Source organism: Anser cygnoides, chromosome 6 (assembly GCF_040182565.1).
Source record: "Anser cygnoides isolate HZ-2024a breed goose chromosome 6, Taihu_goose_T2T_genome, whole genome shotgun sequence".
NCBI lineage: Eukaryota > Metazoa > Chordata > Aves > Anseriformes > Anatidae > Anser > Anser cygnoides.
In genome coordinates this window covers 5,336,648-5,354,400 of record NC_089878.1, presented here as the reverse complement: position 1 = coordinate 5,354,400, position 17,753 = coordinate 5,336,648, and the positions used below count along the sequence as shown (strand labels likewise).

The window sequence follows — 17,753 nt, the reverse complement described above, 5'->3', positions numbered from 1 at the left end:
AAACTCACCCACAGGCAAATAGGGGTTGAATTTTGTGCAATTTCAATCGCTCTGTGTTTGAAATTCTAAAACTGATTTTTTTCACTACATTAACACTTTCTTCTGAAATGTTGATTGGTACTTTACATTTCTGTAACTGCTTGATTATTCTGCATTGAAGGCATTTTGACTTTTTTGTAGTAGTAGTGTATTTCTCTCTGTAGTTTCAGATTTATTTGGCGATTTGATGGCATGTTTTTGTAGTTGATACATTTTGAAAGCTGAATTATTTTCATTTGAAAGCCCTTCATCAAGAAAAGTAGTCTGTGACAAATGGAAGAAAAGTTTCTTTGCAGAAATATCCAAATAGAACGTGCTTTCAAGCTAATAACTCACTGGATCCTGCTTCCTCATGCTGTGCCTTTTAAAAAAAAAATAAATAAAACTGCTTGGCAGTGGAGGGGGAGGGAGCATGGATGAGAGACATTTCTGTTGAAGAAAACCTGTTTTGGGAAAACACTGACCTATATTAAAGCTAATAGTTTTGGGGAATAAGAACAGTGGGATGAAAGGGTTCATTATATTTCCACCCTCCTTTTTCATGTTAGAGCTCAAGGAAATCTGCGAGTTGACAGGCATAGACCAGTCGGTACTGGAGAGAGCTTTCAGCTTCCGGACAGTTGAAGCCAAGCAAGAAAAAGTTTCAACAACACTGAATGTGGCTCAGGTAAAAAGAGGTCCTGATAGTAACAGAAAGAATTGTTTTAGATGGCATCTTATTCTACATAACTAATCCACAACTGCCCCAATAATACCACAACTAAGAGGCTGAACTGAGTAAAACATATCACTATCATAAGTGTGTTTTTATTCAACAGTTTCTAAGTGTTCAAATAAGCTGGGTGTTTTGTTTTCATGCGTTAATTATGTCAAGTAGACAAGGGATAGGAAAATGTTGGAGCGGATGAAAAGCTAAGGCAGTTCTGCACAGAACGCACGTTGAAAGTATTGTGGTGTCGCAGCCTGGTTTTGTTTAGAGCAACTGGAGTAATTTCATGTGAGTTGTATGCCCCGGGCAGCTGAAAAACTTCTGCTGCCAGTGTGAACTTATCTTTCTGCCATACTGCAAAGCCAGTGTGATTGCCACCCATGTCTCATCAGCTCAGGCTAGCAGGAATGCCGTTTCTCTAACTGCAGTTGATCACATCCTTTGCTTAGGATCAGGATGGGGGATGTGAGTCTTGAGAGGATTTGCAGGAAGGCAGAACAAGCGCCCTGGCTGCAGCTGCTTTGCCAGCCAGCCTGTGGCCAGGAGGATGGAGGCTGATGGCCAGGAGGATGGATTGCTGATGCAAGCTGCTGGCACTGCTGAGATGCCCTGGCACTCTGCTCTGCCTCAGGAGTCTGCTTAGGCAGAGGCACTGCCACCTGAGGCATGCACATTCAGTTCACAGAACCTTTAAGATACTGTGGTAACTTAAAAAAAACTTGGGTTTAGCCCAGCATTTATAATGTTTTTCTTCTTTCTTCTGTTTAGGCTTATTATGCCCGTGATGCTCTGGCTAAGAATTTATACAGTCGGCTCTTTTCTTGGCTTGTTACCAGAATCAATGAGAGCATTAAGGTATTGCTGTTTTGTGCCTGTAAGAAAATCAATAGAATTGAATTAAATTAAACTGGATGGTAAAACTGCGTTTGCCAATTTCATTTTTCCTGGTTGTATGATGTTAAGGTACAGGCGAATAACTGTATCACAGCTCAAAAAATTGCTGTCTGCTCTGTTGTAAGCTCATGAAAACATTCACATTAAGTTATTTTGAGAAGCCACACTTAACGTCTTAGTTTACACAACCTGACGGCCTACTTAAGAAATACATTAGTTTTCTTGACTGTCCAGTATGAAAAGTACAGATGAATAACCCATTATTGTTATTAATATTTTTTAAAGGCACAAACTAAAGTGAGAAAGAAGGTAATGGGCGTGCTGGACATCTATGGCTTTGAAATTTTTGAGGTAAGACCTTTATAATAGTAAACATTTAATGTGAGAGATGTTATTAAACCTAATAGAGTAGTTTATGAATATGTAATCAGAATACATGTAATTTGAATCAAGTGTGTCACACAGGACAGCACTGGAGTACTGTGTCCAGTTCTGGGCTCCCCGGTACAAAAAAGACAGGGATCTCCTGGAAAGAGTTCAGCGGAGGGCCACAAAGATGGTACGGGGCCTGGAGCATCTTCCCTATGAAGAAAGGCTGAGAGACCTGGGTCTGTTCAGCCTGGAGAAAAGAAGACTGAGGGGGGATCTCATCAATGTGTATAAATACCTGAGGTGTGGGAGACAGAGGGATTTGGCCAACCTCTTTTCAGTGGTTTGTGGGGATAGGACAAGGGGTAATGGCCACAAGATAGAGCACAGGAAGTTCTGCACCAGCATGCGAAAGAACTTCTTCACGGTGAGGGTGACAGAGCACTGGAACAGGCTGCCCAGGGAGGTTGTGGAGTCTCCTTCTCTGGAGATATTCAGGGCCCGTCTGGACGCCTACCTGGGCAGCCTGCTCTAAGGAGCCTGCTTTGGCAGGGGGGTTGGACCCGATGATCTTTCGAGGTCCCTTCCAACCCCTTCAATTCTGTGATTCTGTGTGTCATACTGACAAAAAAACAGTAGAAAAGTAAGCCAGAGAAAGAACGTCTTGGTGTGTATGGCAACTGAAACAAAAATTCTGGAAAGACAAACTTGTGTTTTTACACCATAGGTAAATAAATATTTATGACAATAAACTAATGCTTTTTGTTGTGACATACATTCTGAGCATAAGAGAAACCCAGGCGTTTTGTGGGTGTCTTTGAACAAGTTTTGTTTCCTTTAAAAATCAAACCAGAAACTATACATTTTTTCCTGTCAAAATCAAACAAGGAATTATATTCCATTTAATTTTGCTTCACTCAGATAAATATTCTGTACTGATTACTAGCTGATGATCTGTGGCTCACTGCTGTTTGTTTATGATAGTATTTTTAGATTGGAGATACTCTAAAACAAAAACAATAAATGAGGAAATTTTAATTGGGTTAAAGAGCATCAGGGAGAGGGGGTCTTCATAAGTCTTACTCTGACAGTTTATTTTAAGAGATTTATAGATCTTGGTTGAAAATATTAGAATACTGTTTAAACTAGAAACTCAACTGAGGAGAAACATGAGTAGAAAACATTCAAGCCTTACCCACTTCCCTACATCATTCTTGAAAATCCAGGGATGTTTAGACTGTAGAAGATGGGAACAATCTAGAGAAGAGTAATTACATGTGGGAGGGTGGTGTAAGCTTTATTTCAGAAGCATAACATCAAAGTATGTGCAAATCAAAATACCTCTGCGAAGAGGAAAAACAAAGCTGGTACTTGCTTCAAGGGTTTACTCAGCTAGGTTTATATTGTTTGTATTAAACATAAGAGAGTATTTATGAAAATACATTGCAAGCAGTCATGTGGCTGAATTCAGGTTTCAGCACTAGATCTCTGGTGCTGGTCCTTGGTGTGTACCCTTAGCAAGCCAGGCAGTGCAACGATAGTACTGACATCTTGGGGCAGCACCCTTGTTTTCATTAGCTTTCTGTTCTGTTTGGTTTAAGGGTAAGTCTGTAGGGGGAGGTGGAAACTGGAAGCTTGCAGAAGCGCGTAAACCAGCTGTGTAATGCTGTTTGTGGGATGGTGTTGCAGAAACAGGCTAAATAAATCTTGTTTCTCTCATGTCATTTTGTTTTTTGTAGGAGCTCAACATCTGAGAAGGTTATAAATAAGTAGCTGAGTACAGGTGATGTAGTTTTGCAAAAGAGAAAGAGAAAAACAAGGCTTTTCTCCCTTACCTTGCAAACTGAATTACAAGGCAGCTTTTCCAATTCAGACAAAAAACTTTAGAATAATATGGGCAGTTGTTTTTCAGTTCTTTAAATGATGAGCACTGGTTCTACTGGAAGAGATGGGAAAGGCAATTCATAAATACATTCATGCAAGATGGGACCGTTCCTCTCACGCGCTAAGGTCTGGTGAGGGCCCCAGCCAAGCATCTTGGTTCAGCATCACTGAAATAAGTGGAATTATTTCTGAACATCCAAAATGGAATTCAGACGGCATGTGAGAAACACATGTGGCTGGTATCATACTAAATTTTAATTTGAAGATGTTTGAATAAGCAACTCAATTAATTTAGATTTCTGGATTTACTACGGAGTACAGCTACCAGTATTGGGACTGCGTGGCAGTATTGTAATTCAAAGGGTGTTGATAGGAGAAGAATCCCTCAAAAAATCCTGCAGTAGGTGTATTTCCCGTTTAGCCATCCCTGTGTTTCTAGACAGGTTAATTTTATAATCAGAAACTGCTGATTTATTCTCAAAGGCAAAGAATCTCTTGATGAATCAATGGAAAGATACTCTTTTCAACGCAAAAGAAAATTCATTTTCTATGCAGCTCTTGTTGGAATAAAAGATGATGTAATGTCATAATCCTTAAATGGAGTAAAATAAGTCTGCAGAGACAAAGCGTGGTTGTTCTTGTGGTCATTTGAATGAATGTATATATAGTAACATCAATTGAGAGGATGCCAGCCAAATACTTTTATGTTGAGTCTTAAAACAAATGATCAAGCCTCACAAAAATTATTAAAGATTTTGAGAAAACAAAGTGTCTCAACAGTTGTTGTTGAGAACTCAAGTAACTGATTCACAGAAAATATATAGTGTTAAAATTAATGATATTAAACCAATCAATAAATGAATGAAATTTCAATGATGGTCAATAAAGGAAACTTGAGGAAAAGTCAATAATGTCTTAAGATTTTTAGCATTAAAAATATAGTAAAATTTGGAGCGTTTCGCTGTGTAGTGCCTTTGTAAATACGATTGCTAAACCTTCAAATATTAGCTGAAGTGTAGCTGATGGCAGTGACTATTATCCATCTAATGAAAAATCACTTACAACCACTAACTAAAAATGTGCAGTTCCCTTTTGAACCTAATTCTTAAGTCATATTTTCATTGTTATGTTTGTTCTTAAAGGTTAGAATTAACATGATCACAAAGAATTTTTTTTTTGCTAAAATAAATTTGAAAGACTTCATCTGTAAACTTGTTAAAAGTCTAAGTTTTAAGTTTGTAAACTGTTTGATATGCTGAAAATAAAAAGACCTGCTTTAAACATGTTTCTACTCAGGAAGCAGCTAGATCTATCATTAAATGACCTTAAAGATCATCTAATTCCCAATCCGTTTTTGTCTAGTTATGATCATGGATGGAGACAGAACACACACACAAAAAAAATCATAGCAGGGGTAGCAGGAGTTTTTCATATATATGCTAAATGTTTACATCTGAAGATTAACACCATTGCAATAAGTGGCAAGATACCTGCTTACTGATTTTTTTAATTTTTTTTTTTTTGGTCTTTTATGTTACACTTGCCCGTCAGGTTCACTATAAGAGTAAACTAATGATATTCTAGCTAGCTGTTTTGCTCTGAGGTTCTCACTTAAAAGTTATTGGAATACATTAAAGAGTAATCTGCTTCCACTGCAAAAACTGGATTTTTTTAATAAGTCCCTGCCAGGCCTTATTCCTGTTGCGGATGATTCCTTAAATCACCCTACGATTCCTACTGTAAGAAGAATATTAAAAAAAAAAAAAAAAACACAAAACACAGGATTTACCATTCTGAAAAATCCTACACTTGACCTTTTGATGATTATTTATTATAAACAAATTAAAGTTTATGTAAATGAGATTTCTTTCAGCTGGTTTTGAAAGATGACTCTACTTATCGGCTGCTGTTTTTTTTCTGAGATTTTCTTTAATTTAAGGTGAAGTTTACTTACAAAGTAACTGGAAAGTTCTTGAAGCTTAGCAAGGGGAAGATAATGAATGGTGTGATGGTAATACTGCCTTATACTCTTTGTATTTGGTTTCTATTGGTGTTTTTATCAAGCACAAAAAGCGTTTTTCAGACAAACCCCAAAGCTATCCAAGAGCACAGATTTAAGGACTGGGCTGTCCAAAAATTCAGATTAGGCAACTTAAATCTATTGATAATCCTCAGCCTCTGTGGGTTTGGCAGATCTCAACAGAAAGCTGAGCTAACCAGCCCACAAAATAGGTGCTGTGAAGCTGTGTTTAGTTTTGATTTCTGCCATGCTCTTTGTGGTAAGATGTATTTTGGGACCGAGAGTTTTGCAAGCTGAATGCTGAAATTTTGGGCATCTCTGTGCAAATTGTCTGTGGGCAAGGATTAGGGACTAGGATTAAATGCAAAAAGGCAGGCTGCAGAACGAGGCCGGTTGTGTAATGCTGCCGGAGCTCAGGCGGTGGGTTGAAGCCTGACCCTATCTGAATTTATCTGAGTGTTGGAGCAGCCAAACGTGCTGCTGGGCTGCAGTCTGGGCTGCAATTTGAGGTGGGGCAGGGATTACGGTTAGTGGAAATCCAGAGCCGGCTGGGCTGCTGGCCGCCATACTCCGTGGGGTGTTTTGGGGCAGACATGGTTTCCACATCTCTCCAAAATGGTGGGGTTGTGAGAAGGAAGTGCAGGGCGAGGGCTGCAGGTGGCTGGGGCCCGGCAGCCCTCAGCAGAGGCAGGCAGGAGACTCCTGCTGGGTTCCCATCTTTAACTTTAAGCTTAGGTACCCACCTGTGCGTTTCCTGCGTAGATGAAGGTGAGGGTATGGAAAATAGAGTGTCATGGAGCAAGTGTGAATGTTTCATCCTGCCTGGCTTTTAGAGATAAAAACGTCTGTGCTACTTGGCTTAAAGGCCTTACTCTGAATTTTCAGGAGCCGCTTTGTAGCAGGTCCATGAGATGAAGTTCATGATTTGGAGCACAGCTTTTGAAAGCTGGGGCTGCCAAACAAGGCCTGTTCTTTAGACTTGCCAGAGAAGACAGCTTGAGAGCACAAAAACTCTGCTGGGTCCCCTGGCACAGCACCTTGTGCCTGGTTTTTAGCTGGGCGAGAAGTGGGGCCGTGCCAGGGATGGACCTGCCGAAGTAGAGGCCAAAGAAGGCCTGAGGCCTTCTGCCAGCCCTCAGAGATGTGCTGAGGGTTGCTCTGAGGTGTTAGGTGCGCCTCATCTCGCTTCTTGGGTGGTAAACTTCTTGGATAACATGGTTGAGGGGTACTGGTGGATTTCCACGTGGTGTGTTCCAGGCTGTCAGATACTCAGGCTCTGCCTCCCCTGTGCAGTGTCAGGGCTGGTGTGGGCAGCAGCCCTGGACTCAGGTGAGCAGGGCCCCCAGCCAGGTTTCTCGGTGTTCCCACTTGCTTCGTCTTTGCCAGCACTCCCGTGTCACTGTCCACATGTGCCTGCCTCTGGCTGGGAGAAGTGCCGTCTGCTGCATGGAAGGGCTTTAAACATCTCCACAAATTCCCTGGCTGAATTGATAGTTCAGGAGAAGTTCCTGGGACAGCATCTGTTCAGCTCGTTTTGATCCAAGCTCACAAGAACATCCACCGTATTATGCATAAAAGTCAGCACTAAATAAAAATGCCTCCAACAAAAAAGAACCAAACAAGCTGCCCAGCGGTAAAACCAGGTCCTTTTCTCAGTCTGTGATGCGCTATGATAGCACTTCTGTTTATTTCAGGCACAGTTAGCTTCTTGCTTGCGTACAGAAGCCCCTTGTGGTGATGGAAAGAAGCTTGGTCATGTTGCATGTGCAGCTGTATCTGAGCTGTCATCTGGACATTGATAAAGTGCAATGTCTTCATTGAGGAAATTCCATTAGAAATACGAAGAATGCCATTTCATTATATTAACATATTCACAGTTCTGATAATTATCTCTTGTTTAGAGAAAGGCAACCGAGTAAGGAGAGTGTAAACACTGAAAAGACATTTCTGAGATGTTTGAGGCATGATAAAACTGAGGAGGTATTTCCACTTTTACCATAAACCTGCATAACAGCTTGGCCCAGTCGCTTTGCCTGCTTCTCTCCTGTTCATTAAATGAAGGAAATGGCAGTCGCAGACCATGCTGAGCTCTGAGAGATTGCTGCTGGCTCCCAGACTTCTTTTCCCTAAGGATGATTTTACTGGAGAAACGTCAAATACCTAGAAAGAAGACTTAATAGAGAAAAAAGCATATGGAGCAAATGGGCTTATCAGGATCTTCTGTTATCTTCAACTTTTTAGGCTCTGGGGCCCCTTTCTCCATGTCTCGACTTCAGCTCTAACTCAGCCGTGGTTATCTGTTGTCCTGGCAGCTGCCTTAACCTCCAAAACCTAATTTGTTCTAGTCACTATACCTTGCGGCAGATTTCCTTTCAGAAATTGTTCAGCCCTCTTCAGATGCCTAGCAGCTCATCATATGCTGGCAAGCAGTGTTGCCAAAATGCACGTACCCAGCCCTCTGCTCAATTTGATCGCACAGGACAAAGCCCAGGCTAGTGTGAAAGAGGAGAACTGAGTTTTTAATCTGGAATTGATCAACTACGTCTGCTGGCAAGTGTTGTGAGAGCGGGGAGCTCTGCGGAGTGACCCTTGGTTGGATTCCTAGGTGCTAGCGAGACTTCCGAATGGATCTGCAGCAATCATTTCCCCTTAGGTGCTACTATTCAGAAGCAGAGGTTCATCTCAGGAAGTTAATCACCATTTGATTAATCACATTATAATTTAGGTATTTAGAGAGGCTTATTTTGCAAAAGGCAAGTTTATGAAGTAAATCCCATTGGCAGTCTGCTTTCAGCAGAGGAAATTGTAGAAATGCTGGAACAAATATACACAAATGCTCTCCTTGAGACCGTGGAAATAACACTTGGTCCTAGAGCAGCTATCTTGTCTTAGCAGAGGAATGGGTAAGATGATGTAGCAGGTTCTTGCTGATTTGTGAGTCTTGTTGTTTCAGAACTATCATTTATCAGGTTGAGATTGTTGAAGTGATTTTGTCTGGGTGTCCCTGCGGATCGCACATGCATTGTATGCACTGGGTTCACCATGGTCACTTGCCCTTTTAACTCCAAATTTGCTCAGACCCCCATGTCCAGAGGACACAGGTGAGAGCAGGTATACCAGTGTCAATTGCATCAGGACCGACTGATGGTGACTGTGCTAGGCAAATACAGAAACCAGATAGTTCCTGAGGTTTGGACATCTTTGTTACTTGCTGCCATGAGGCACATTGAAACAGTATGATGACATTTACATGGAGTTTTTATAGTTAAATGATACCTTTCTCCAGTTCTTTGGCTACAGAGGTATTTATACAAAAGCACAAAGTTTATTCTGGTTCACATAAGGTATTTTTTGAGTAAGTTTGATTAATCAGCTGTTCATATATGTAAGCAGAAAAACAGGACTGGGATGAAATAGTGCTGTCCCAGTGGCTGTTGCTGCCATGGGCACTGCAGCATTCTGCCATACCATTAGCAATGGCATCCTTCTGCCCTGCAGAGGAAAGCTCCATACTTTTTTGATGACTTGTCATTCATTTGTTGGTTGCCTAAGAAAGAAATGGCAATATTAAGGCTCAGAAACATGCATTTGCAACTATGTGTGAATGCTTTGGACTACAGAGAGTGGTCAGGATTATGTGGTCCCCCAATGTGGCCTGTTATTGTTGCAGCTGGAGGCAGAACAGAGGCGAGTGGACAACAGTAACCCAACAGGTCACATCTCATGTCCTCTTCGTGTGACAAATGCAGGGATTTTATCTTAAACGTCTTTTTTGTATCCGTTAACACTACAGTAGCCTAGAAAGGGAGCCTGAGTTGTTCATAAGCACTTGTCCCCAGACAGTCACAGTAACTCCTCGGTAAGGGACAAATATTCATAACAGATCTTCATTAACTTTGTGAAAGTTTAGGGGAAAAAAAAAAAAAGTCCAGTGGGTCCCATGTAGCCCATTGCTTTCTAAGATACAAAAGCGTGGTGTTTTTTTTTTCATTTTTTTTATATGTACTGTTGTACATCCTTTTGTGGTTATACATAAAAATCTCTATCCCCAGACATCACAGTAGGATGTAAATGAAATTTGCTGGCTCATTTCACCACTCATCTCAGCGAAGTGAACTTGTTGGTCTATTTTCATCATTACCTTTGCCATCTGGCTTTTTTATAGGGAGCCTCAGTAGTAGTGTAGAGACTGGATGAAACCACTTGGGCTCACCTGCCCATGGTAGAAGGAGGTCAGGGACTTTGATGCCAGTGGCTACATTGGCTGAAAGTTAGTTTCTGCGGCTTCACATGTTAGACCAGAAATTTCAGTCTCTGTATGTGTTTTTCTCCCCAGTATTGATCAAAAAGTTCTTTGTAATGGCATTGGTTCTGTTGATTCCATCTCATAACTTGAGATATTTGAGTTTTGTTTTAAATGGTGCTTTTCATTTAAATACTTCTCATGTAATTTTTTGTTGTATGTGTTCAGATAAGATATTTGAAGAGGTGCGTGCTGGACACCTTTTTGTCAGTGACAAAAATGTTTTAAATGTCATAGACTGAGCAGTGTGTAGATTTTTGAATTGGCTCTCAACAAGAATTGGTAGGGTGAAGGATTAAGAAGGAAGAGGAAATACTGAGAAACATAGTGAATATGTGTGATACTGATGACGTAGCTGAGGTTGGGTGAACTAAAATATGCTTCATTTGCGGAAAATGCTGAAGTGGAAGGGACACAAGAAAATGGAACACGTAAATCTAATGCAAGAGGTGACCCTTAGCATCAGCATATTGAGACATTTATGCCTGAAGCTAGTAAGAGGCGCTTAGCCCTATTATTATTGACAAAAAATAGTTATATATTTTTTCTTTGTTATTGATGTTTTACTGGTACAACAATGCATAAGGTCAGGAATGTCCATACATGTTTTTTCATATACTTCCATGATTTGCATGACTGGAATCTTCCAAAGAAGAAATTAGGTAAAATATTAAGGAACAAAAAATATTTTCTGTAGGCTTTAAAGCCACCTGTCTGTAATTCATGTAATACCAGCGGTTCCAAACTTGAACTTTTATCTTTCCAAGGGTGACTCTTACACCTCAGTGAGTACAACATTATGATCTGCTTGGTTATATAAGCATTATATTTCTGCATGGAGCAGAATTTTTTTTGGAGATCAAAAACTTGCTATTTCCCAAGCAGTCACCCTGTTGCCCAGTAGTTTGAAGGCTGATAAAGAATAAAACTGTATGTCCAAGACACCATTATTTGTGAAGTGAAAAGCACGGTGAAGCAGGCTTTGATTTTTGTCAGTGCATTTTTCTAGTTGTCTAAATTCATTGTTGCACCCAATAAAAGATGGATAGGATAAGCCAAGGGTGGTTGCTTGATCTGTATCTATAAATTTAATGTGACTTCAAGCCTACTTAAGGAGACATTCTGTTTCCCAGCACCTTTAATTTAATTTGAGAGACTGAGCTTTTTTTTTTCTCCCCCAAAGGTTATATTTTGTATTCCATAGTGGCTTCAAAGGGATAGTTGAAACACTGCTATAAAAATGCAGTGATTGAAGTGATGCTTACAACATTCAAGTAGCAGAATTATGGCCTGGAAGAGAAACGGGCACTCTTTGGTGTTTGAGAAGTGCTAGCCTAATTTTTTTTTTCTTTCCTAAATTTTTCTAAGAATATTTAAATTTACTAATACTTCCAAATATGATGTCTGACTGTGCTGCTTCTGTGCTTAGTAAAGCCCCTTCTGTCACTTAGTGAGGATGCTCAGCACAAGGAGCACATACAGTCTCCGGCTGCTGGGTCCTCCCAGCCCATTTCTCCCTAATGGGTTTGTGGTGTACTGTCTTTGGTATTAATCACTCCCCATTGTCTTCTAAAAAACTAATGCCAGACATCCGTTAGATCCCATCCTAGCTCTGTCACATTAATTTCAAGGAGACATCATTAAAATATCGTGTGCATGGGTCTCTGGTTTGTGAAGCCCTGGCATAATTAAAAGTTATAGCTTTCCAATAAGAGTGAATAAATTCACAGAATCTTTGTTACTTTATTCAGTTTTACCCAGAAACAAGCACTGCAATCAGTTTTTCACAGTGTTTCTTAAAACCTGTGAAAGGAAATGCCTCTTTCCAGAGAACATTTGACGTACTGAATGTCTACTGATTTGTTCAGAGTTAAGTGTTTAGAGAATTTCATTAATTCGAAACATATTCCCTCACTTTGTGCTGTAATCAACTGCTAGCTTTTTGCTCTGTATTGCACATAAATGCCAAAATCACTGCTGAACTTCAATGCCTCTTTCCCGGAATGGCAATTTTCAGTGGCTTGGCAATGTCAAGTACAATTTTCTAGCTTAAAATAAGTGATTTCCAAAGAGAGCTGTGGATTTTGGTTTTCTTTTCTTTGTCAAAACATAAATATCACAGGTATGTGGCAAATCAGGAAAGCATCTAGCAGTTACTTTAATGTACTGTTAATGACCTTTTAGTTAGATGGTTTATCTGGATTTGCAGTCGGTTTTCTATCCTCTTTTGAGGACTGTGTGTAATGTGTAAGACATGAGTCCTGCTGTCCTTGCAGCCTGAATAACATGGGCTTTTGGAGGAACAATCTTGCTGCGTTGGTGGCATGTACCTGGCAGGAGGATGGGAAGCGTGTTTGACCCTTCCTCTTGCCAAGGTGATGTCAGTTGGGATCCTTTCATTTCCCACTAAGTATATCTGAAGTGAAGGCTTTGTCTGCATGTGTCAAATAAGCTTTTACTCATTCTCCACGTGCTCTCTCCTACCTCCCCCACCCTTCATTTTACTGAGATTTATCTCCCAAAGGTTATATATGTGGCTTTTAGAGACAAAAGATATGTGCTGATTTAGAGGTGCAACTATGCAAGAGTGCTGTCCTGTGTTACACAGCGATGTGATTCAATCCCTTAGCTTATTCAGTAATCTTTGGACCGTACCTAAACACACACTCATCTATACATGTATAATATATATCACCTATGCACTAGTTGACATTTTCAGTGGAATATAAATGTGATAAAAAAGACTGTTCTTCTTGGTACACCAAATAAATGCTAATAGATATTTTTGTTCTGTGTTTCTATGGAAGTGGTATAAGTACTGACTGCAGTTTATGTAATTTCTTTTTGCAACAGAATGCAGTAAGTATGACTTGTTTGCAGTGCCGGTTTTGATGCATGCCAAATTTTAACTTTCTCATCTAGAGCTGTGCGAGTTTTGCAGTCTCTGATTGATAATTGCAATTGGTGTGAGGGGCAGAATTTGATGCGGCTGAGAAAGTTTGGTGATCAGCTATGATTTTGCTCTCCCTAAAACTAAATTGATCAAAGTAATCTGTGCTGCCTCAATATTTTCTAATCTGCTTGTGTGTTCTTAATCATAGTGACCAGATCCTTAATTTAAGCACTTAAATGATTGCAGTTGCCTATAGTAATAAAAAAAATAATTAAAAATCTATTATCATAACTTGAGATTCACAGGTATTGTAGAGCACATTTACTTCTTAGTGGAAGAAGGTACAGTGGTTTATTATGCAAATATTCAGCCTTCCTAAATAAGCAATGTGCTCTTGAGGAATAGAAAAAAAAAAAAAAAGAAAGTTGGGGTGGGTAGAGGAACCACAAAGCCCAGAAGAGAAGACCAACAGTAGATATCCCAAATTACTCCTGATTGCGGTTATTTCTGCAGACATATGTATACAATTCTTACAGTATTAATGGCTCTTAAAAGCACTGGTTAGGAAAAAAAAAAAAAAAGCTGCTGATGTTCCCTTTTTCTTTGGGAGTGGCCCTCAGAATGGGTGTCTGGCCTCCAAACTGCACTAATTTAACATCATTATGATGAGATGAAGTGGCGAACCACAGCTTTTATCCCGGCCCTGGTGGTGTTAGGAGTAAAGCTTCAGTTGCACCTGTGTGCGTGTGGGCCTTACCTGGGGTACTTTGGGGCTTGCTGTGGTCATCGTTTCCAGTCCCTATGAGTCCCTCTGGGAGCGCATCCATGGTGATGTCTCTCCAAGCCAGTTTTGTGTGAATTAGCCTTTCCAAAGGGTTTTTGGCTGACCAAGTTCTGATTCCCAGCCTTTTAGGGGGCAGTGGCACAAGCAGGGAGGAGGTGGGTTGACCTCTGGAGGCAATCATCTCTTAACCCAGCGCCAGCCGCATCCAGAACAGCGGCGTGGGCCCCGGTCTGCAGTGAGACGGGGTGCCTTATTTGCTGCTGACCGATCCTGGCTGGAAAAGAGCTCGTGCTCCTCTCCTAATTCTGTTTACCAGAACCTGTAGGACCACATGTTATGTATGGAAACAGATTAGCGCAGGGAAAACTGTACATTCCCTGACACCACAGGTTTCCATATGACTTGTCCCAAGGAATTGGTACAGAGGCATCACGAATATAAACCAACAGTTTCTGGTCTCTTCAGTGGAGAAAGCCTCAGGGAAGGATTAGGTCTAAATTTTCCAAACTAATCTCACTCTGAATAAAATATTACCCAAACCATCACATCACAAAACTAGGAGGAGTAGTTAATAAAGCAGCTCGCTGGCTTGCAACTGCTGCAGTAACCTACTCCAGCTCAATTCCAGTGTGTTCCACAACAGCCAAATGCAAATGTTTTATCTGGCAGGACAACAGCTTTGAGCAATTCATTATCAACTACTGTAATGAGAAGCTGCAGCAGATCTTCATTGAACTTACCCTCAAAGAAGAGCAGGAGGAGTACATCCGAGAGGTAATGCTTAAATCTCTCTCTTTATCCTCTCCTCTTCCCATCATCCCTGTACAGCTGCATCAGCATGTGTGCTTGAACCTCTTCACACGTCCGTGTGGGACTGCAGGACTGTTCACATTAAGCAAAAATGTTAGCTTGGGTTTTGTTTCATTCGATGAGTTCTCCAAGTACAACAGACCCAACTTACGTACATTAGCATCAGTGACTGACAGTTCTGAGCCAAGGGCTAATTAATTTAGTAGGTTACCAATATTGCTTGCTGGTGTTAGTGCCACTACCCTGCAGCATGCGTTTGGGGTGGCACAGTAACATCTGGGATAAACCCGCAGCTAAGTCTATTTCAAAAACTTGGGTGGGTGAAACAACACCGTGTGAGATCAAAGGAGCTACAAGTAGACTTTGGTTCTTGTTTTCTTTTGATTAACTATTGAATTGAGCTGTGAGAGCTTTAAGGGTAAGTTATAAACTGCACTGTGGAGCCCAAACTCCGGTGTGTGACGTTGTTGTGTGAGTGAACATCAAGCCGAAGGTTTAATACATTTTAGCAGCATTCCCTGGGATACACACATCTCAGACGAATGCCACTTCACAGATGTAGAAACTGGCATGCACTGTCCATGCTCAAATTGGATGAAACCATTCTGCTGTGCAAACATTTTTGAAAATTGAGTCAAGTTCCTGCCGTATAATCCCAAGGATATAATATGAAGCTTTGACGTGCCTTTTTTTTTTAATTTTTGTGTATAATGGGGAAACTCATGAAACGAAATTACTGCAGTTTGCTTCTTGAGTGATATTTTGAACACTCTGAAAAAAATAAACTGTATGATGTCACCACAGAATGCAAATTCAGAATGATTTTTTTTTCTTTTCCAATCCTTTACTCTACTTATACTACCTCCATATGCATTAGCATCTCATCCTGGAAACGTTATTGCTGATATTTGAAAAAATCAGAATATCTGAACGACAGACTGGATTTTTCAGATGTCATCTAAATTTAGCCTTTTTTTCTTCCACCCATTAAAAAAAGGAAACAAACCCAAACAAAACAAAACAAAAAAAAGGACCCTTAGAGCTTAGAAATTTTGATCTCAGATGGTTGCACTGAAATGGGCTTCTTCCCTTCTAATCAGTGTGAGCGTGCAGAGAGCTGCGCTGACCCGGGCTGGGCAGGAGGTGGCTGGCCCGGCTCCAGAGGAGTGCATGGGAAGCTGACACTGATGGGGGAAAGGAATGGAGAGTGGGTTTGGCAGCCGCTCAAGGGCAGTCGTTCTGCGCAGATAATGTTAGCAGGAGATGATTGCATTTTTTTTTTTTTTCTTAATAAATAAGATGTTGGTAAGGATATAGAACTAAATGCAAAAATAGTTAACCGGAATATAATTTAAATTGCCTGGGGGGAAAAGCTCCATCAGTTGTTTTCCTGTTCAAACTTTTTTTTTTCCTGTAGGGAATTGAGTGGACTCATATTGAGTATTTCAACAACGCTATAATTTGTGACCTAATAGAAAATGTAAGTTATATTAACAATCTCCATGAATAATTTATAATGCATGTATTGAATTTAACTATAAAATCTGTACACATCCTCAGTATATTTTGCTTTTTTAAAAACAACCCCGTTTGTATTAATCATCTATTTTTGAACGGTGAACATTTGTTTTATTAACAGTTTTTTCATAATATTATGTTTTTCTGCATTAGAAATGGTAAGCAGCGCCTACGCAAGAAAAAAGAAAACTGAAATGTTTATATTTAGTGGTGTTTTCATTAAAAGATATGACATGTAATATTATAAATAATGTTTTCTTTCCCTATGGAAACCAGAAAATTCAGTGATTCGTTACTGAGTGCTTTAACTACAACAAATATTTGTATCTAATAGGAGCAGTTCCTATGGACTTAGCAAGGCAAATTCCTTAACAATCAGAAAATAAAAGTTTTTAACTATTAATATAAAATGTATGCTGGTTTTACTCATAAACTGGCTACTTTCATTTAAGTTGGCGTTTCTATGGTCTGAGTAAATGACATGAAATTCCCAAGTAAAAGGAAGTCAGGAGATTCCAGTCTCTGAAGCAGTCTTTTAAAAATGGAGATATAAAAATCTGTTGGGATTGGGGCTGAGGAAAAGAGAACTGGCCATACCTTGAGATGGTTTGGGGGACATTTTTTTGGGTTGCGGAAGTCCCACAGAAAAGAGCAATCTCACTTTTATGTTTATGTACACATGACGAAAGCAGACACTAAAACTCCTGTCTTGAAACTGCAGAACCAAACTGGAATCCTGGCCATGCTAGACGAGGAGTGCCTGAGACCGGGAACTGTTACTGATGACACCTTTTTAGAAAAGCTGAACCAAGTCTGTGCCACTCACCAGCATTTTGAGAGCAGGATGAGCAAGTGCTCCCGGTTCCTCAATGACACCTCCTTGCCTCACAGCTGCTTCAGGATTCAGCATTACGCTGGCAAGGTACCTACTGATGCTGGGAGTATGTGGTGTTTGGAGAGTGGTGGTCCTGTGTGTAGTGTGGGTTTGGGACAACGAGGAGCCTCTTCATCCGTCAAATGATGTTACAGTACTGGTGGAGAACTGCCTGAATAAGTAGTCGATGTGAAAATCCAAACCTGCCTTAATCTTTTCACTTTTGAACCTAAGATACTGATTTTTGGCTGGAAGATTTTCAGAGATCATGCTGCTGTAGCCAAAACCAAAGGCAGGGCTCCCTTCAGCACAGGGGCTTGGTGTCCCAGGTGCTTCAGTAGTAGAAAGTTTGTGCTGCTAGGTCTCTAAAAACAAAAATATTGTTTAGAAAGACAAAAACTCACACGCATCTGAAGGCAAGATATTTTGGGAAGCATGTTCTTTGTCATTGAACTAGGTGAAGTCCTTGATTATGGTGATGAGAAATAGTTAGGGTGATAAGAAAGTGGAATTTTTGTATGTTTGAACTGAGCTTGTTTTGAAAGTCTGTGCCTTGAAACATGGAAGAGAAAATTACACAGAGGGCTTGCGAATGTATTTTGCTTTTTACAACATAAGCAGTATGAATAAATACAAGACTGATAGGTTTTGATGTA

General features: G+C 40.3%; 1 protein-coding gene across 6 annotated transcripts in view; it reads left to right on the top strand.

The window, feature by feature from the left end:
• MYO1B (myosin IB) overlaps positions 1 to 17,753 on the top strand; it is a 185,761-nt gene that overhangs the window by 141,168 nt on the left and 26,840 nt on the right. For all 6 annotated transcript variants that reach the window (XM_066999045.1, XM_013187484.3, XM_066999046.1 and 3 more), the window contains 6 exons: positions 588 to 706; positions 1,517 to 1,603; positions 1,928 to 1,993; positions 14,565 to 14,669; positions 16,123 to 16,185; positions 16,945 to 17,145. In XM_066999045.1, coding sequence (XP_066855146.1) covers positions 588 to 706; positions 1,517 to 1,603; positions 1,928 to 1,993; positions 14,565 to 14,669; positions 16,123 to 16,185; positions 16,945 to 17,145 — 641 coding nt within the window. The remainder of the gene's footprint in view (positions 1 to 587; positions 707 to 1,516; positions 1,604 to 1,927; positions 1,994 to 14,564; positions 14,670 to 16,122; positions 16,186 to 16,944; positions 17,146 to 17,753) is intronic.